Source organism: Carcharhinus amblyrhynchos, chromosome 21 (assembly GCF_965287045.1).
Source record: "Carcharhinus amblyrhynchos chromosome 21, sCarAmb.v2.hapA, whole genome shotgun sequence".
Classification (NCBI taxonomy): domain Eukaryota; kingdom Metazoa; phylum Chordata; class Chondrichthyes; order Carcharhiniformes; family Carcharhinidae; genus Carcharhinus; species Carcharhinus amblyrhynchos.
This window is the reverse complement of record NC_137344.1, coordinates 778,863-800,800: the sequence shown is the minus strand read 5'-3', so window position 1 is coordinate 800,800 and position 21,938 is coordinate 778,863. Positions and strand designations below refer to the sequence as shown.

The window sequence follows — 21,938 nt, the reverse complement described above, 5'->3', positions numbered from 1 at the left end:
TCTAGGGGGCACAAGTTTCAGGTGCAAGGGGCAAAGTTAAAGGAGATGTACGAGGCAGATTTTGTTTACACAGAGTAGTGGGTGTCTGGAACTCATTGCTGGGGAGGTAGTGGAAAGGTAGGGGGTTTTAGTTCAGTCGGGGCAGTGCAGGTTTGGAGGGCTGAAGGGCCTGTTCCTGTGCTGTAATTTTCTTTGTTCTTTGTTCTAGTATTTGCAGTGTAACGAGGCTTTATTTGAAGCTATTGGGCAGCGGGATCTTGATGCTGTGCACTTACTGCTCACTCAGTACAGCTTGGATGAACTGGGGCTCAACACCCCCAATCTCATGGGGCTTCTGCCATTGGACATCGCCATCATGACCAATAACATTGGTGTTGCTCGGACCCTCATGAAGGCCGGAGCCAGGGAGAGCCCACACTGTGAGTGCCAGCATGGAGCCTTCCATTGTTTCACTTGATGCATTATTTTGTAAACAGGTCAGATTTCATTCTTTCGAATACCTTGTAGCTTAACCCAAAGCATTTACTTAATCTGCTTCACTTACTGACTTGATTCACCTTCCCAGTAAAATGACAGGACTGAAGTTTATGAAACAAGTCAAGACTAATTTTCCTATTTGGATATTGTTCCTGTTGCTTTATTATTTTAATTTGGTTTTTTGCACAAGATCCTATTCAGAATCCATTAACCGCCAATTCTGGAGGTGAGTGTGACTCCTGTTGACTTCAAGGCTGCATTTAACTGAGTGTGGCATCAAGGAGCCCAAGCTAAGCTGGAATCCATGGGAATCAGGGGGAAAACTCTCCGCTGGTTGGAGCCATACTCGGCACAAAGGATGATGGTTATGGATCAATCATCTCAGATCCAGGTCATTACTGCAGAAGTTATGTACCAACTGACACAATAAGGACCTACCTTATGTTAATTCTTTCTCTACACCCCAGCTATGACTGCAACACTACATTCTGCACTCTTTCCTTTCCTTCTCTATCAACGGTATGCTTTGTCTGTATAGAACATAGAACATAGAACATTACAGCGCGGAACAGGCCCTTCGGCCCACAATGTTGCGCCGACCAGTCTTATTTTTAAAAAAAAAACATTGACCCACTAATCTAAACCAATCCCTTTTCGTCCATAAACCTATCCACCAATCTCTTAAACGCCCCCAAACTAGGCGCATTTACAACTGCAGCAGGCAGGGCATTCCAGTCCCTCACCACCCTCTGGGTAAAGAACCTGCCCCTGACATCCGTCCTATAACTACCCCCCCTTAATTTAAAGCCATGCCCCCTCATGCTAGATTTCTCCATCCGAGGAAACAGGCTATCACCATCCACCCTATCTAAACCTCTAATCATCTTATATGTTTCTATAAGATCCCCTCTTAGCCGCCTTCTTTCCAGTGAAAACAACCCCAAATCCCTCAGTCTCTCCTCATAGGACCTCCCCTGCATACCAGGCAACATCCTGGTAAACCTCCTCTGCACCCTCTCCAAAGCCTCCACATCCTTCCTGTAATGTGGGGACCAGAACTGCACACAGTACTCCAAGTGCGGCCGCACCAGAGTTGTGTACAGTTGCAACATGACGCTGCGACTCCTAAATTCAATCCCCCTACCAATAAACGCCAAGACACCGTACGCCTTCTTAACAACCTTATCTACTTGATTCCCAACTTTCAGGGATCTATGTACACATACACCTAGATCCCTCTGCTCCTCCACTCTATTCAAAGTCCTCCCGTTAGCCCTATACTCAACACATCTGTTATTCCTACCGAAATGGATTACCTCACACTTCTCCGCATTAAACTCCATCCGCCACCTCGCAGCCCAGCTCTGCAACCTGTCCAAGTCACCCTGCAAACTTCGACACCCTTCCTCACAATCTACCACACCTCCGACTTTGGTGTCATCAGCAAACTTACTAATCCACCCAACTATACCCTCATCCAGATCATTAATAAAGATTACAAACAGCAGTGGCCCCAAAACAGATCCCTGAGGCACACCACTCGTAACCGAACTCCATGATGAATAATTACCATCAACCACCACCCTCTGTCTCCTATCTGCTAACCAATTCCTGATCCAAGTACCTAAATTACCACCAATCCCATACATCTGCATTTTCTGCAGAAGCATACCATGGTGAACCTTATCAAACGCCTTACTAAAATCCATATATACCACATCTACTGCCTTACCCCTATCCACCTCTTTGGTCACCTTCTCAAAGAACTCAATAAGGTTAGTAAGGCACGACCTTCCCGCTACAAAACCATGCTGACTATCTCTAATCAATTCATTACTCCCCAAATAACTATAAATCCTATCCCTAATAATTCTTTCTAAAACCTTGCCCACTACAGAAGTAAGACTCACTGGTCTATAATTCCCAGGGAAGTCTCTGTTCCCCTTCTTAAACAATGGGACAACATTCACTGTCCTCCAATCTTCCGGTACTATACCAGAGACCAACGACGACCTGAAGATCAGAGCCAGTGGCTCTGCAATCACCTCTCTTGCCTCCCATAGAATCCTAGGGTAAATCCCGTCTGGACCAGGGGACTTATCTATTTTCAACCCATCTAGAATATCCAACACATATAGCATGCAAGAAATTATTACTTTTCACTGTATGCCACTACATGTGACAATAATAAATACATCAATCCGATTTCTCAGGATAGTGTCCTTGGCCTAAGCATCTTCAGCTCTTCATCAATGATCTTCCCTCCATACTGTCAGACCCCACTTGGAATACTGTGCGCAGTTCTGGTCGCCTCACTACAGGAAGGATGTGGAAGCTATTGAGAGAGTGCAGAGGAGATTTACAAGGATGTTGCCGGGATTGAGAGGCATGCCTTATGAAGATAGGTTGAGGGAGCTGGGTCTCTTTTCCCTGGAGAGACGGAGGTTGAGAGGCGACCTGATAGAGGTTTGTAAGATGTTGACAGGAATAGATAGGGTGGATTCTCAGAGGCTATTTCCCAGGACTGAAATGGTCGCTAAGAGAGGACACAGGTTTAAGGTGCTGGGAAGCAAGTACAGAGGAGATGTCAGGGGTAAGTTTTTCACCCAGAGGGTGGTGAGTGAGTGGAATCGGCTGCTGTCAGTGGTGGTCGAGGCGAACTCACTGGGGTCTTTTAAAAGACTTATGGATGAGTATATGGGATTTAATGGGATTGGGAGATACAGATAGTTCTATGGCTTGGTAGGTATGGATGTGATCGGTGCAACTTGTGGGCCGAAGGGCCTGTTTGTGCTGTAGTGTTCTATGTTCTATGTTCTATAAGGTCAGAAGTGGGAATGTTCACTGATGACTGCACGATGTTCAGTATCGTTCGCAACGCCTCAGATATTGAAGCAGTTCATGTCCAAATGCAACAAGACTTGGACAATATCCAGGCTTGGGGTGGCAAGTAACATTTGCGCCACACAATGACCATCTCCAACAGGAGAAGATTTAACCACCTTCTTTACGATCTGTCCTGCCTGTCGCACAGTCTATTTTTAACCCATGTACAATGGACAAAGAATTGCGAGTAGACTTCTTGTCAGTACAACCAATGTTTATTTAAAACACACAATCAATAATCACCCACCCAACCAACAATAAGTTATCTTACAGGAAATACTACAGTTCAAGGCCAATACGAGACCTTGACTTAACTTTGTGTGACTGGCGAGTACCCAAGCAGATATTGGCCTTTATCTGTGCACTGGTCTTGGTCATCGTCTGCATAGTCTGGTCCTTTGGTCTGGTCTGGCACTCTGGCTCTGGTCTTCCTTCCTTCTCAAGTGTGGTTGCTGCTGGCGATGGTCTCCATTGTTGTAGCCCATTCATGGGGTCAGAGTGAGAGAAAAAGAGAAAGATTCGTGGTTGTGCAGCACCCTTTATACCCCGTTGGATTTCACGGTCCTTTTAGCCATTGCCAGTCCAATTTCAGGGCACCCATTATTTGAAAATCTCCATCAATCCCCTGCTACGGTGACTCTCAGATAACATTTGGGTTTTTGTATACCAGCCTCTGGTTGTTATACCCAAACATTACACTCTTCTCGGGATGCACCCATGACACATCGTCCTCACATTCCCCTGCGTCAGGTGGGGCAATCCATAAATTACCGGGATACCACAAGTTCATCTTCTTGGAATGTCCTGCGTGCTTATCCCGATGATGAGTCCAATGAGGTGGATCGTACTTTGCATCTCTGTCATCGTCTGTCGTTGATCTGAGGTGATCGATGTCATTTCTGCTGTTATTGCATCTAATATTTGATGTATATACATATATTTAAACTGTCCATGCCCCTCCCTACCATTTTTTTTAACACTATTGACAATGGTCAGGCGGACCCGGGTATATCAATTATCGCATGCATGACGTAGTTTTTTTGTTCTAATTGTGAACCACTACCGAGCAAATTTTTGTTCAGATTGATAAATGGATGATTTGTGGGGTGGTTGGAAAAGAGCTTGTTTAACTGGCCAGTAAAATCAAGGCAGCCGGTTTTATTCTAGCAGCAGACACCATTAGCCCTAGGGGTTTGAATAGCACTGGAGTCAGTCTGTAATAACCTGGAGGTGTCCGTTCTATGAGTGTCTTGGAGTTTGAAGGTGGAACACATTTAAAATTTAGCACAAGTTCCTCTAAGAGTTGAAAATGTAGCCCAGTCACCTTGACAATTTTAAAATTTGTGATGTGGATATGCTGGCATTGGACTGGGGTAAACACAGTAAAAAATCTGACAACACCAGGTTTAAGTCCAACCGATTTATTTGATAGTAAATTCACTAGCTTTCGAGGTTACCCTCTTCGTCAGGTGAATGTCAGACTTTTTACTACAATTTTAAAATTTAGCATAGCTGCCTCAAAGATTTGCATAGTTGCTTTAATGATGTCTTAATTAGAGAAAGGTGGAGAAAGAGCACGATTGTATAAATAACCCAGTTAATCGTACTAGCAATAAACGAATGATATGGGAACGAGTCAGTTGTATTTAACTGTGAACATTTTACTGTCGATCGGTCATGGTGAACCTGCAGGTTGTGGGATTTTTTTAAGTGGGTGCTTCCATCAGAGAGTCTTGTACCTTGCATTGGCCTGTACTGTCGGCTGAATTTCATCATTTGGACTACCTTCGATTCCTTCATTCAGCATTTCTGTTAACCAATTACCCAGCAGAGACTTATCTTCTGAATCATTTGTCTCATGGGGCTCCATCATTACCTTCTTATCTGGCCTCCATATCCATGTCTGTTCGTTGGACTGCACTGTGGGATCTGCGTTTAGATCAAGGTTCAGAGGTCCTTCATCCTTGTCTTCCAGTCTAATTAATCTATGTGTTTGATCCCTTACTCAGGTGGGGGATGCAGCACTGGTGTCCTAATCAAAATAACCTGGTGTCGTTTAGTCAGGGCCTCACTGTTAGATCTGGGGCTGTTAAGGTTTATGTTTATGGGAGAATCCATAATGTTGTGATGGCCAATATCTGGCAAATCGCACCAGTCCTCTAGGATGCGCAAGTCTCCTGTTGTGTCTGGGTCTATCAGTACCCCTAGGGACACTCCAGGTATGGATGAGGCTCTGGGCTGTAGCGTGGTTGAGGTGAGGGTCTGGTCTGAACCTGAAAGTGGATGAGGTGTCCAAGGAAATGCATTTCCTGGGTGGGGCCGTTCCAGTCACCGAATGTCACCCTCCCCTATCTCGAATGTGAGATGGTGGAAGTGATTATTCTGAGTCCCTTAAGCTTTCAGTTGATTGATGTGGAACCAACCAGTTTCCCACTGGTGATCAGGACCTAGTACACTGAGGGGCTTGTTTTGTCGGTGATGGTGCGCGGACCTGCATATCTCGGGAACAAGAAAGAACTGGGGTTGTAGAGGGAAATCACCACCTACTGGCCAACTGTATATTCTACCAGGTGTACCCTTTTTTTGAAATATGCCTTGCTCTGTTTCTTTTTAACTCCTAATTGGACAGCCGCAGCCAACTGGGCTGCTTTAATGTTTAGCTGCTGGATGGCTTTCTCGTGGGTGAGCACTGTGACAGCAGGCTCAGTTAAGTCAAATCCCAATAAATATTCAGCTCCCCTCATAGGTTGGCCAGTCATTAATGTACGGGGGGGGGTGGTGAATCCAGTAGAACTGGAAATGGTGTTGTGTACCATCATGAGGGCAGAGGGAAGTACTGTATCCCATGTTGTGTTGTTTTGCTGCAGTCTTTCTAATGACCCCTTTAGCATTCGGTTCACACGCTCTATGATTCCACTGGATTGTAGATGGTAGGCGATGTGGAATTTCTCCTTGATGCTGAACAAAGCCATAACGTTCTGCATCACCCACCCGGTAAAATGTGTCCCTTGGTCAGACCCTATTGTGTAAACACGTGCTGGGCTAATGTCATTGCGGTGGCCTTAGCTGTGTTGGATCTAGTGGGGAATGTCTCGACCCATTTGGTGAAAGTGTCTATCATTACCAGGATTTAAATTCATTCCATTCCATAAATTATCTGCCAGGAACGTGGACGCTTTAATTCAGTTTACGGTGATGTCCCTACCCTGCAGTAGTAGTGTCCAATGGGTAGCGCAGACCTGGCTTACTGAGCCATCTTTAAGGTGGCCATCCAGCAGAAGCTGGGTTGGGGTGTGTTCAGTGAGGATGGTTATTGGATTCAGTCCGGTGATACCGGCGAAATGCTGCATGACTCAAAATACCGTGAGCAGGCGTCGCTCACACCCGGAGAAACCCTGTTCAGCTGGGTTCAATACTCATGAGGTATTGGCTACTGGGCCTGGTCTACCATGACTTTCTTGTAATAATACTGCTGACAGTGTGTGGTCGGTGGCTGCAATCTCTAAGGCGTATGGTAGATCTGGGTCAGGGACAAGTAAGGCTAGAACTGTGGTTACTGTAGCTGAGTTCTGCACAGTCCACTTCCAGGTCATGCTTTTTTTTAGCGATTTGGAAGGTGGGGCTGCCTTGGTGGCGAAGCCGACTAACTGGTTCCGACAATACCCTACTAGACTGAGAAAAGATCGGAGGGCACTCACATCCCGCGGCAGTGGGAGGTGCACGATGGAGACTATCTGTTTCTGTTCAATCTTTCTCTTCCCATGGGTAATCGCTGTATCAAAGTATACAGCAAAATTTGCAAAATTTGGGTCTTTTTCGGGTTGATTTTGCAGCCTAATGAGTGGAGCAGTGCGAGTAATTCAGCCAGCAGTGTTTTATATTCCTCTTTGTTGTTAGTCTGTAACAATAAATCATCTACATTGGACCAGGAAAATGGTAGCCAGTCACCTGTGGAAGATGGACAGGGAATTATGGAAACCCTGTTGGAGGCAAGTCCAAGTGTATTGTTGTCCTTGGAAGGTAAAGGCAAACTTGTACTGGCAGGACTGATTTAAAGGGATGGACCAGAAGCTGTTACTAATATCTCGTACCATGAAAAACTTTGCCTGGGTTCCCTGTCTAATCATAGTGAAGGGGCTTGAGGCTACTGTGGGGGCAATGAGTAGGGTAACGTTATTTAATTCCTGATAATCGACTGTTAACTCCATGATCCGTCTACCTTCTTCACGAGCCATATCGGCGCATTATTTGTGGTTGCCACTCATCTCAACACCCCCTGCTATAATAGACTATCAATTACTTTGGCCACCTCCCTCTCTGCCTGTCTGGGGAAACTGTATTGTCTCTGTGGTTTCGCATCTGGCCCTTCAATTAACACCTCCCCAGGTATCTGGCCACAATCATGTTTATGTCACGCAAACACCCCACTGTTTCTTTGAAGCACCTCCCTGGTGGCTGGATCACCGCTAACCGTTAAGGGATCAAACCAGAATTCCCCTATTGTGCTAACCCTTTTAGCATATATCCTGAATGGAATGATTGATGGTGCTCTGCTAATCGTAGCCATCTGCCAAATGCATCGATTAGCTGGATCGAATGAAAGATTATATTTATTCACATAATTGGACCCCAGGATGTGTTCAGCGTTTGGGGGAAGGTCAACTAACACTACCAGATGGTCAGACACCATGTTACCGAGGCAGACTGCATGTGTCCTGTGTATCTATTGAGTGTAATTGTGCCCGTAATTGACCAAGGAATGTCTGTTTTTAATTTTGATACTTTTAGGGTAGTTTGGAAGCCTCCGGTATCCCAAAGGAATTCTACGAGGTGGCCTCTTACCTCGCCGTTAACTAGGGGTCTCCCTACACTATCCCACCTGGAGCTACGGACCCATGTTGGGGAGGCTGGGCACCATCAATCTAGGGTTCCACAGACGGGAACAGTTGGACATAGTGATGGGCTTGTGCTTACGTATGCATGGGGTGACCGGGACCTTCTATTGGTGGTAGGCAGTGCTCTCTCTTGTACCTAGGAGCTGCCCTAACTGGTGGAGCCAGTGGTCCTGGGGATAGTCTCAGGGACCATGTGTATGGTGGTGGGGGCTTCCTACAATCTCAGGCGAAGTGCCCTGGCTACCTGCGATTGAAACATATTCCTTTATCTCTCTCCAGGGCTGCTGTGTAAGGTGGACCTGTATCTCTCTGGTGTTGTTGATCCCCTCTACCCTCGTTTCTCCATACTGGACCCTGGCTAGCCCTCATCAGAAGCATTCTCGTCTCCCTTTCTGACTGTAACATTGGGGATCCCTGAACTCCCTGTTCCCAGACTCGAGCTAACCATCGGAGGACCCATGCTTTATTGAGTGTGGTTTCTGCAGGGTCAAAATTAGCACAGGCTTTCTTGCCTTCCTCTGGGGTTTGCAAGACTAATGTCCCAGCCCATTTGGATGAATCAGCCTCAGTTAATCTAGCTCGATCTAATTCCCCGTACACTCCCGTGTAGTGGATCCATAAATGACCAGCAAAGGCAGTCAGATGTTCCCCTTTCCTCCGTCTACATTTATTTAACCCATCTACAGGATCCCCTTTATTAAACCCTACTATGGTCAAAATCGCTTTCTTAACTTTGTTTAATGTTCCTTCCCCTACATTTTGAGGGGCTGGCAGGGTAGACCGTACAGACTTCCTTAAGCACAATGACTATCAGCTTCACCTCTTCCCTTTCCTCTAGCCCATACATTATCTTCTGCTGTCTAACATCCTCAAAGAAACTGTGTGGATCGTCCGATGGCTCAAAGATTGTGATTTTATTTGTGATTTTGGCCAATTGTGCCACTGTAAGTGGGGTTTTGTATGTAACAACTGGGCCCTGAGACTCTCCTACCCAACCGGGTGCATTGGTACTGGAGGTGAATCTGGGCTGCGGTGGGTATGATTTCCCCTGGGAAAGATGGTGGTGGATTCCAATCCTTGGTTCGCATAATGTAAAGTCTAGCATTCTCCTTTAACTCTCCCCAATCTGCATCCTCTATCTCCTCTTCCTCAACTGTCCCAAAGATACACATAAATCCATTTTGAACTGATAATAGGGATTCCAGCCATGAAATTTCTCATTGGTATTTGGAGTGGTCAGCGGTTGCCTGTCTCTGTTCTTTACTAGCTTGATGTAGCGCTTTTATTGCTGCCTGCAGATCAGTGCACTGAGCTTCTAATTGTGCTACTGCCCGCTCGGCTTCGCCTTTGGCCAAGACAGCATGATGGGTGTCTTGGTAGGCTGTCTCATACTGGGTTTGAAAATTGTCCAGATGTAATAAATTTGCCTGGTTGTTTCTCTTTAATTCATCTACCTCTCTATACTTTTCATCTCTTATTGTTCTATCCTCTCCTGCTGCTGTTCCTGTAATTTCTTAATCTCCTCCTCCTTTCCCTCCTGTGCCTGCTTCAATTCTTCCAGAGCCTTATAAACTGTGTTTAATTCCTTTTCTGTTCCTAGCAGCTGACCTAAGCAGCTCACAATGCTATTCGCTTTCTCACATTTGTCTGCCCATTTTCTCTGAACTTTCCTCAAATCGTCCCAGTACTTCTGCCCTAGGCATCCCGGTCCTGTCTCAATATTGGCACATGATTCTGCCTATAGGGGCCACCCTTCTTCATAAATTCCCTGATTTTTGTTTCCCATATGGGCTATCTTCCAGTCCTAATCCCTCTGAATTCTAATGTAAATCTATGGAGTTTACCCTATCCTCCTTGTTAGTAATACTGCATGCACAATAAACAATTTCCCGAAAGCAGTTATTTGTTCAATAAGGAGTTTACATCCATTGGTTTGGAGTTTTAAATAATCGTTCAATAAAGATTCTGTGGGATTCAATATTGGAGCAACAAAGTTATTTCTTGTCGATGTCCTGGTGGAGTTGCCAATTGTTGTGCCTGACACAGTCTGTTTTTAACCCTTATACGATGGACAAAGAACTGCGCGTAGATTTCCTGTTTGTACAACCAATATTTATTTAAAACACACAATCAATAATCACCCACCCAACCAACATTAAGTTATCGTTACAGAAAATACTAGCTTTCAAGTCCAATACGAGACCTTAACTTAACTTTGTGTGACTGGCAAGTACCCAAGCAGATATTGGCCTTTATCTGTGCGCTGGTCTCGGTTGTCCTCTGCGTAGTCTGGTCCTTTGGTCTGGTCTGGCATTCTGGCTCTGGTCTTCCTTCTTTCTCGGGTGTGATAGCTCTCCTCATGCTGGTCATTGCTGGCGATGGTCACTGTTGTTGTAGCTTGTTCATGGGATCAGAGAGAGAGAGAGATTGTGGGTTGCACAGCACCCTTCATACCCCATTGGGTTTCGCGCCCCTTTTGGCCATTGCCAATCAATCGATCAGGACTTGATCACCCTGATCGATTAAGTCCAATCAGGTGCTGCCGCACCAATCTCTGGGAATGCCCCCAACAGCCATGTCTGTAGATGCTGCGGGCACGGAGGACACACAGTTCCCCCCCAAATAAGGGGTTACGGCGCCATCTATGTCTGGTAAACAACCCAGTTTGACCAGGAGAACCCTTTTGTCCTGGAGGTGGCCCATATCCTGTGTATTCGCTTATCTGAGTTGCAGCCTGTTTATCTCTGTCTTTTAGGCAGTAGCCTGTCATTTTAGTTCTTGCCCAATCGTCCCATTTTAGGTGGCCCATCTGGCCACAGATCTACAAGATGCATTATATCAACACACCAAAGCTTCTTCGGCAGCACTTCCCAAGTTACCCACCATTCTGACTTGGAAGTATATCACCATTCCTTCACTGTCACTGGATCACAATCCTGGACCTCCCTCCCTAACTATCTAATTGGTGACCTAATTGAGGCATACAAATGATCAGAGGGTTAGATAGGATGGACAGTGAGAGCCTTTTTCCTTGGATGATGATGGCTAACACGAGGGGACATAGCTTTAAATTGAGGGGTGATAAATATAGGACGGATGTCAGAGGTAGGTTCTTTACTCAGAGGGTAGTAAGGGCGTGGAATGCCCTGCCTGCAGCAGTTGTGGACTCGCCAACATTAAGGGCGTTCAAATGTTCATTGGATAGACATATGGATAATATTGGAATAGGTTAGGTTAGAAGGTCATTAGATTAGTTCCACTGGTCGGCGCAACATCGAGAGCCGAAGGGCCTGTACTGCGCTGTAATGTTCTATGTTCTAACGGCACTGTGGGTGTACCTACACCACATGGACTGCAGTGATTCATGAAGTCAACTTACCACCACCTTCTCAAGGGCAATTGGGGATGTATACAAGAAACTAACCTAGTCAGTGACACCCACACCCCCTGAAGAAATGTGAAGAACAGTGGTATACAAAGGCTGTAATAAATCTAGTCAAGAAGAAAAAAAAGCTTACAAAAGGTTCAGAGAACTAGGTAATGTTAGAGCTCTAGAAGAATATACGGCTAATAGGAAGGATCTTAAGAAGGAAATTAGGAGAGCCAGAATGGTCATGAGAAGGCCTTGGCAGGCAAGATTAAGGAAAACCACAAGGTATTCTACAAGTATGTGAAGAACAAGAGGCTAAGACGTGAAAGAATAGGACCTATCAAGTGTGACGGTGGGAAAGTTTGTATGGAACTGGAAGAAATAGGAAAGGTACTTAATGAAACTTTACTTCAGTATTCACAGTGGAAAAGGATCTGGGTGGTTGTACTGCAGGCTCGCAGCGGACTGAAAAGCTTGAGCATGTTGACATTAAGAAAGAGGATGTGTTGGAGATTTTGAAAAGCATCAAGTTAGATAAGTCGCCGGGACTGGATGGGATGTACCCCAGGTTACTGTGGAGGCGAGGGAGGAGATTGCAGAGCCTCTGGTGGTGATCCTTGCATCATCAATGGAGATGGGAGAGGTTCCAGAGGATTGGAAGATTGCGGATGTGGTTCCTTTATTCAAGAAAGGGAGTAGAGATAGTCCAGAAAATTATAGACCAGTGAGTCTAACCTCAGTGGTTGGTAAGTTGATGAAGAAGATCCTGAGAGGCAGGAGTTATGAACATTTGGAGAGATATAGTATGTTCAAGAATAATCAGCACGGCTTTGTCAAAGGCAGATCATGCATTATGAGCCTGATTGAATTGTTTGAGGATGTGACTAAACATGTTGATGAAGGAAGTGCAGTAGATGTAGCCTATATGGACTTCAGCAAGGCATTTGATAAGGTGCCCCATGCAAGGCTTATTGAGAAAGTGAGGGGGCATGGGATCCAAGAGGACATTGCTTTGTGGATCTAGAACTGGCTTGCCCGCGGAAGGCAAAGAGTGGTTATAGGTGGGTCATATTCTGCATGGAGGTTGGTCACCAGTGGAGTGCCCCAGGGATCTGTTCTGGGACCCTTACTCTTTGTGATTTTTATAAATGACCTGGATGAGGAAGTGGAGGGATGGGTTGGTAAGTTTGCTGATGACACAAAGGTTGGAGGTGTTGTGGATAGTGTGGAGGGATGTCAGAAGTTGCAGCGTGTCATAGATAAGATGCAAGACTGGGCGGAGAAGTGGCAGATGGAGTTCAACCCAGATAAATGTGAAGCGGTTCATTTTGTCAGATCAAATAGGATGGCAGAATATAATACTAATGGTAGGATTCTTGGCAGTGTGGAAGATCAGAAGGATCTTGGGGTCCTAGTTTATAGGATGCTGAAAGCAGTTGCGCAGGTGGAGGCTGTGGTTAAGAAGGCGTATGGTGTACTGACCTTCATCAATCGAGGAATTGAATTTAGGAGTCGACAGATAATGTTGCAGCTATATAGGACCCTGGTCAGACCCCACTTGGAGTACTGTGCTCTGGTCGCCTCATTACAGGAAGATATGGAAGCTATTGAAAGGGTGCAGAGGAGATTTACAAGGATGTTGACTGGATTGGGTGGCATACCTTATGAGGATAAGTCGAGGGAGCTCGGTGTTTTCTCCTTGGAGAGACGAAGGATGAGAGGTGACCTGATAGAGGTGTATAAGATGTTGAGAGGTATTGATCGAGTGGATTCTCAGAGGCTTTTTCCCAGGGCTGAAATGGCTGCCACAAGAGGACACAGGTTTAGGGTGCTGGGGAGCAGGTACAGAGGAGATGTCAGGGGTAAGTTTTTCACTCAGAGAGTGGTGGGTGCGTGGAATTACTGCCGTCAGTGGTGGAGGAGGCGGATTCGATAGGGTCTTTTAAAAGACTTTTAGATAAATACTTGGAACTTAGTAAGATAGAGGATTATAGATAAGCCTAGTAATCTCTAAGGTAGGGACATGTTCGGCACAACTTTGTGGGCCAAAGGGCCTGTATTGTGCTGTAGTTTTTCTATGCTTTTATGTTTCTACAGAAAGTCTGGGCTCAGAGTGGGAGAATGATGGGTGAAATTGAGTTCTGCTTATGGTTAATGTCACAGTATTTTTTCCGTTGCCAGTTGTTGATGTGGAGAACAGAGCTCAGCAGCTGAACCACCTCATACAGGAGGCACAGGAGCACATGAATGATCTGTCCTCTGAGGGACTGAGTGAGAGACTTGACCACAACAGCACAGAGAAGGAGAAACAAAGGAGAGCCTGGGAGTGGAGATACAGGCTGTACAAACAGATGAAAACAGAGTTTGAACATGCAAGTAAGAGACTGCACACTAACCAGATTGAAATTGGAAACTATTACCAGACAACACCCAAACACAGAAAGAATAAAACCCACACAACTTCAGGTCACAATATAATTGAGTGGTTCGATGTGGTTTATATATAGATTAACAGATACCCGGGAGTGAGTTACAGACTGGAATCTAATCGAGGGGTTCGGGGTGGTTTATATATAGAATAACAGATACCCGGGAGTGAGTTACAGACTGGAATCTAATTGAGGGGTTCGGGGTGGCTTATATATAGAATAACAGATACCCGGGAGTGAGTTACAGACTGGAATCTAATCGAGGGGTTCGGGGTGGTTTATATATAGAATAACAGATACCCGGGAGTGAGTTACAGACTGGAATCTAATCGAGGGGTTCGGGGTGGTTTATAAATAGAATAACAGATACCCACGAGTGAGTTACAGACTGGAATCTAATTGAGGGGTTTGGTGTGGTTTATATATAGAATAACAGATACCCAGGAGTGAGTTACAGACTGGAATCTAATTAAGGGGTTCGGGGTGGTTTATATATAGAATAACAGATACCCGGGAGTGAGTTACAGACAGGAATCTAATCGAGGGGTTTGGTGTGGTTTATATATATAGAATTACAGATACCCGGGAGTGAGTTACAGACTGGAATCTAATCGAGGGGTTCGGTGTGGTTTATATATAGAATAACAGATACCCGGGAGTGAGTTACAGACTGGAATCTAATCGAGGGGTTCGGTGTGGTTTATATATATAGAATTACAGATACCCGGGAGTGAGTTACAGACTGGAATCTAATCGAGGGGTTCGGTGTGGTTTATATATATAGAATTACAGATACCCGGGACTGAGTTACACAATGGAATCTAATGGAGGGGTTTAGGAAGGTTTCTGTGTATCTGGGAGTGGGTTGTAATTCATGGTTCTGTTTGATTGCAGTGATCCCATCGTCTCCCACTAATGTCTCTCTCGCTGTAACAAGCAGTACTTCACTGACTGTCACCTTTCAAGAGCCGCTGAGTGTGAGCTCTGGCCTGGTCACCAGATACAAAGGTAGCTTTCTCTTTTCTCATCCTCCTCTCAGGGAGGTGCTTTCTTCCTTCTCGAGTAACTGGTCTAATGTTGTCATCCTCGAGTATTCCCACACCAAGCTGCAGTTCATTATCTGTCAGGTGAGATGGTGAGGCACTGATTACCTGGATTGGTTTTAGTTCCTTTTTGACAATTTCACTGTTGTGGGAGTTCACAGTGGGGTATGGAGCAGGATTACTCTGATATCTTCATAAATTCCAGATTCATCTCCCGGAGGCACCACAGCCAACTTGAGGAAAACCATCGAAGAGATTTTTTCCTGCTTGTGTCTGACTGGACGCAGCAGAAAGAGAGTCATCCTGTACTGAGGAAGAATTGTGATTGGAGATACTGGCAAATGTTATCACCATTTCTGACCATTTGTGATGAAGTCAGGAGGGTGTATGGTTGTGTAGAAGTCCCTGAGATGATGGTGCTCTCAGAGTCGGTGTCTCTCAGATAATGTACCTGCCTGTCCAAACAACGATGACCATTTGAAATTATTGGGACCAGATGAATTTGAAATTAAATCTGAAGATTGAGACAGAATCAAATTAATGTTCTGATGTTCAAATGTCTGTCTCATTGCCTATGCAAGAGGTTCCAGCTGAGGGGAAATGAGCTGAAGTGATCAGTGAAAGAGAGAGAGTTACTATTCCCGTGTCGGCTCTTTGTCAGTACTACCCAATTAATCCCAATACCCTGCTGTTCCTCAGAACCCTGCAGCTCTCTCCTTTCCAACTGTTTACCCACTTCCATTCTGAAAGTCCTGATTGAATCTGCTTCCAGATCACAACAACTCGCCGAGTGAAAAAAAAATTCTTCTCATATCCCGCTCTGGTTCTTTGTCCAGACATCACCTTCAGTCTGTGTCCTCTGCTAACTGACCATTCAGTATAGCTTCACTCAGTCTGCTGTGTCAGAACCTCACAGCACGATCACCATTACTTCAGCCAAGATCTGACTAACACATTTACTGTCACCAACAAAGCTCATTTTACCAGCTGATGTTTGTTTTACAAAAATTCAGCAAAACCTCCTTTGCTTTTATGTTCTGTGCCACTACTGATAAAGATGTGGAGATGCTGGTGTTGGACTGGAGTAAACACAGTAAGAAGTCTCACAACACCAGGTTAAAGTCCAGCAGGTTTATTTGGTGGCAAAAGCCACTAGCTTTCAAGCGCTGCTCCTTTGTCAGGTAAGTGGAAGATCTGTTCACAAACAGGGCATATAAAGACACAAACTCAATTTACAGGATAATGATTGAAATGTGAGTCTTTACAGCTTATCAAGTCTTAAACATACAGACAATGTGAGTGGAGATAGTATTAAGCATAAGTTAAAGAGATGCATATTGTCTCCACCCAGGACAGTTAGTGAGATTTTGCAAGCCCAGGCAAGTCATGGGGGTTACAGATAGTGTGACATGAACCCAAGATCCAGGTTGAGGCTGTCCTCATGTGTGCAGAACTTGGCTATCAGTCTTTGCTTAGTGACTCTGCGCTGTTGTGTATCATGAAGGTCGCCTTGGAGAATATTTACCCAAAGATCAGAGGCTGAATGCCCTCGACCGCTGAAATGTTCCCCGACAGGAAGAGATCAGTCTTGCCTGGTGATTGTCGAGCGGTTTTCATTCATCCGTTGTCATAGCTTCTGCATGGTCTCCCCAGTGTACCATGCCTCGGGACATCCTTTCCTGCAGCTTATCAGGTAGACAACATTGGCTGTGTTTCAAGAGTATGTACCATGTACCTGGTATTCTCATGTGAGATGATTGTATCCGTGTCGATGATCCAGCATGTCTTGCAGAGGTTGCTGTGGAAGGGTTGTGTGGTGTCGTGGTTACCGTTCCCCTGAAGGCTGGGTAGTTTGCTGCAGACAATGTTTGAGGTTGTGCAGTTGTCTGAAGGCAAGAAGTGGGGGTGTGGGGATGGCCATGGCGAGATGTTCGTCTTCGTCAATGATATGTTGAAGACTCCGGAGAAGATGTCGTAGCTTCTCCGCTCCGGGGAAGTACTGGATGACGAAGGGTACTCTGTCCACCGTGTCCCATGTTTGTCTTCTGAGGAGGTCAGTGCGGTTTTTCGCTGTGGCGCGTCGGAACTGTCGATCGATGAGTCGAGCACCATATCCTGTTCTTATGAGGGCATCTTTCAGCGTCTGGAGGTATCTGTTGCGATCGTCCTGATCTGAGCAGGTCCTGTGTATACAGAGGGCTTTTCCGTAGGGGGTGGCTTCTTTACCATGTTTAGGGTGGAAGCTGGAGAAGTGGAACATCGTCAGGTTATCTGTGGGCTTGCGGTACAGGTATCTGAGGTGCTGAGGTGACATCCTTAATGGAGATGCGTGTGTCCAAGAATGTAACCAATTCCGGAGAATAGTCCATGGTGAGTCTGATGGTGGGATGGAACTTGTTGATGTCATCATATAGTTGTTTCAGTGATTGTTCACCATGAGGCCAAAGGAAGAAAATGTCATCGATGTATCTAGTGTATAGCATCGGTTGAAGGTCCTGTGGATGAAGAAGTCTTGTTTGAACCTGTGCATGAAGATGTTGGCATATTGAGGTGCGAATTTGGTCCCCATGGCTGTTCTGTGTGTCTGGATGAAGAACTGGTATTTGAAGGTGAAGACATTGTGGTCTTCACCTTTACACAGGACAGAGTGGACAGACTACCCTTCATCGTCCAGTACTTCCCCAGAGCAGAGAAGCTACGACATCTTCTCTGGAGCCTTCAACGTGTCATTGATGAAGACAAACATCTCACCAAGGCCATCCTCACACCCCCACTTCTCGCCTTCAAACAACTGCACAAACTCAAACAAACCATTGTCCGCAGCAAACTACCCAGCTTTCAGGAGAACAGTAACCACAACACCACACAACCCTGCTACAGCAACCTCTGCAAGATGTTCCGGATCATTGACACGGATGCCATCATTTCACATGCAAACACCATCCACCAGGTACACGGTACGTACTCTTGTAACTTAGCCAATGTTGTCCACCTGATACGCTGCAGGAAAGGATGTCCCGAGACATGGTACACTGGGGAGGCCATGCGGACGCTTCGGCAGCAGATGAATGACAATCACTCGACAATCACCAGGCAAGACTGTTCTCTTCCTGTTGGGACTTCAGCGGTCACGGGCATTCAGCCTCTGATCTTCGGGTAAGCGTTCTCCAAGGTGGCTTTCACAACACACGGCAGTGCAGAGTCGCTGAGCAGAGACTGATAGCCAAGTTCCGCACACAAGGAGACGGCCTCAACCGGGATCTTGGGTTCATGTCACACTATCTGTAACCCCCATGACTTGCCTGGACTTGCAAAATCTCACTAATTGTCCTGGGCTGGAGACAATACACATCTCTTTAACCTGTGCTTAAAGCTCTCTCCACTCACATTGTCTATAACTTTAAGACTTGATTAGCTGCAAAGACTCACATTCCAATCATTTTTCTGTAAATTGAGTTTGTATCTTTATATGCCCTGTTTGTGAACAGAACTCCCACTCACCTGATGAAGGAGCAGCGCTCCAAAAGTTAGTGGCATTTGCTACCAAATAAATCTGTAGGACTTTAATCAGGTGTTGTAAGACTTCTTACTATTGATAAAGCCCAGGATGTGATGTACTTTATAAATGGGCTTCTTCGCTTGTTCTGCTACTGGCACAAATTTCTGTACGTATGCCCCTGCCTCTCTGCCCCTGAACCTCCTCCACAATTGTTCCATTTAGGTCAATAACTTCCAAAACACATCTCAGCATTTAGACATCAGCCACCGTGTGTCTGCCCACATTACAAGTTATTTCTTGTTGAAGACCATTACAATTCTCCTCACTCCTCTTGGCATTTTCAAATCTTCTATTGCCTGTAACATTTGAAATGATTCCCTGAACAATCAAGCCCAGGTTATTAATATATTCCAAAAAAAGATCAGAATGGGAATGCCTTGGAAGGGTTTGGTTATGGAACAGATATACTGACACAGCAACTGATACCATCATCAAATATTTTTAAAAATATATTAAAAGAATGACTTGTCTTTTCCGAATCTTTCCTAGTTGAATGGAGCAGTTTGATGGATTTCTCAGCAGAATGTCGGGAGATCAAACTGGAGGATCTCAACTCCCTGACATATACAATCTCAGGTCTCATCACGGTAACTATACAGTCATATAACTCCTCGTAATGTAACTCCTCGTGATATAATTCCTCGTAATATAACACCTCATAATGTAATCATTTGTAATATAACTCATAATATAACTCTGCATAATATAACCGCTCATAATATAACCCCTCACAATATAACTCCTTGTAATACAGCCCCTTGTAACATAACTCTTCGTAATGTAAATCTTCGTAATATAACCCCTCATAATATAACCTCTCGTAAGATAACTCCACATAATATAACCCCTTGTAATATAATCCCCATAACATAACTCCCCATAATATAGCTCCGCATAATATAACCGCTCATAACATAACCCCTCGTAATATAACTCCTTGTAATATAACTCCTCGTAATGTAAATCCTTGTAATATAACCTCTCATAATATAACTGCTCATAATATAACCCCTCGTAATATAACTCCTCGTAATGTAAATCCTCATAATATAACTCATAATGCAAATCCTCGTAATATAACTCTTTGTAATATAACCCCTTGTAACATAACCCCATGTCGGGAATAAGGGAAGGTTAGGGCCAAATATAGTAAAGTGATAGTCCAAAATAGTTAACGTGGAGAAGAAACCGGAGTGTTCAAGGGTTTGAGTGCAAGCTCAGAGAATGGATTGGTTGTTACTCTACAACAGGGAAAGGAGTTAGCTGTTTGATGAGAATCTGGTAAGTGGACAAGTCCTCTTTCTCTGGGGTTTAAGACAGTGCACAACTTGGTAGTTATTTAACAATTCTTTCAATTAATTTGTGGGACATGGGTGTCACTGGTTGGCCAGCATTTACTGTCCATCCCTAGTTGCCCAAGGGCATTTGAGAGTCAGCCACATTGCTGTGGCTCTGGAGTCACACATAGACCAGAGGATGGCAGATTTCCTTCCCTAAAGGACATTAGGGAACCAGATAGGTTTTTCCAACAATCGACAATGGCTTCATGGTCATCAGTAGATTCTTAATTCCAAATATTTTTTATTGAATTCAAATTCCACCATCTGCTGTGCTGGGATTTGAACCCGGGTCCCCAGAACATTAGCTGAGGTTCTGGATTAATAGTCTAGCGATAATACCATTAGGCCATCGCCTCTCCCTATTTAATAAAATATATACAAAACACCCAAAATAAGTAAATCATTTATTTAAGTAACTATTTAAAACTCATGAAGGATGGCAGGACAGGTGATGTGTAAATGGCTGCAGCATATGGGAGTTCCTGGATAACATTTTGACCCAGGGCAATCACCTCTGCAGTAAGTGTCTGCGGCTTGTGGAACTTCAGCTCCCAGTCACTGAGCTGGAGGCTGAGCTGCAGACACTGTGATGCTTAGTTTCAGGAGGCGGTCACACCCTTTAGGAATAGGGTCTTCTGATTTGGAAAGTGGTCAGGGACAGGAGGGTGTGACTGCAGCTCAGGTAGGTAAGGGGAGCCAGAGGGCAGGATTGTCAGCCTCTGAAATTATCCAAGAGGTATGAGGTCCTTTCAGCTTGTTGGATGAGAGTATGGATGAACTGACTGACCATGGCAATGCACTACAGGAAGCCATTCGGATAGTGAGGGGAATTGACATTGTTCTCTGCAGCAAACAGCCAGAGTCCAGACAGCTGTGTTGCCTGCCCAGTGTCCAGGTTCAGAACATCTGCTCTGGGTTCAAAATTAATTTGGAGTGAGAGGGGGAGGATCCCATTGTTGTAGTCTGTATAGGTACCAGTGACATAGGAATAAGGGGGAAAGAGATTCTGCACAGAGGGCTTGAGGAGATGGGCCCTAAATTGATTAACAGAACCTCCTCTGGTAGGAGTTCAACATCTCCAGAGATTGACCTGAAAACCAGAGAATAACTTCTAGTTTTTCACTTGAGTCACATGCAAATTGGCATTGGGTACATAAAATTAGAGAGATGAATACATGGCTCAAGGATTGGTGTGGGAGAAGTGGGTTTTGGTTTGTGAGACACTGGCATGAGTACTGGGAAATGTAGGGGCTGTATCATTGGGACAACCTAAATCTGAACCATGCTGGGACCAGTGTTCTTGCAAACAATGTTCTGGGAGAGGGGAGTGTGCAGAGGGACCTGGGTGTCCTTGTGCACCAGTCACTGAAGGTAAGTATGCAGGTGCAGCAGGCGGTAAAGAAGGCAAATGGTATGTTGGCTTTCATTGTGAGAGGTTTCGAGTACAGGAGCAGGGATGTGTTGTTGCAATTATACAGGGTCTTGGTGAACATAGAACATAGAACACTACAGCACAAACAGGCCCTTCGGCCCACGAGTTGCGCCGATCACATCAACACCTATCAATCTATAGACCTATCTATAACCCCCAATCCCATAAAACCCCATATACTCATCCAGAAGTCTTTTAAAAGACCCCAGCGAGTTCGCCTCCACCACCACTGACGGCAGCCGATTCCATTCACTCACCACCATCTGAGTGAAAAACTTACCCCTAACATCACTTCTGTACTTTCCTCCCCACACCTTAAATCTGTGTCCTCTCGTAGCGGCCATTACAACCCGGGGAAATAGCCTCTGAGAATCCACCCTATCTATTCCTCTCAACATTTTATAAACTTCTATCAGGTCGCCTCTCAACCTTCGTCTCTCCAGGGAAAAGAGACCCAGCTCCCTCAACCTAACTTCATAAGGCATGCCTCCCAGTCCAGGCAACATC

The 21,938-nt window shown here is 45.1% G+C and overlaps 1 protein-coding gene across 1 annotated transcript in view; it reads left to right on the top strand.

The window, feature by feature from the left end:
- ankfn1a (ankyrin repeat and fibronectin type III domain containing 1a) overlaps positions 1-21,938 on the top strand; it is an 87,936-nt gene that overhangs the window by 8,163 nt on the left and 57,835 nt on the right. Inside the window, exons 2-5 of the mRNA XM_080209164.1 lie at positions 209-419; positions 13,810-14,004; positions 14,952-15,065; positions 19,149-19,246. Of these exons, the coding sequence (XP_080065290.1) occupies positions 209-419; positions 13,810-14,004; positions 14,952-15,065; positions 19,149-19,246 (618 nt within the window). The remainder of the gene's footprint in view (positions 1-208; positions 420-13,809; positions 14,005-14,951; positions 15,066-19,148; positions 19,247-21,938) is intronic.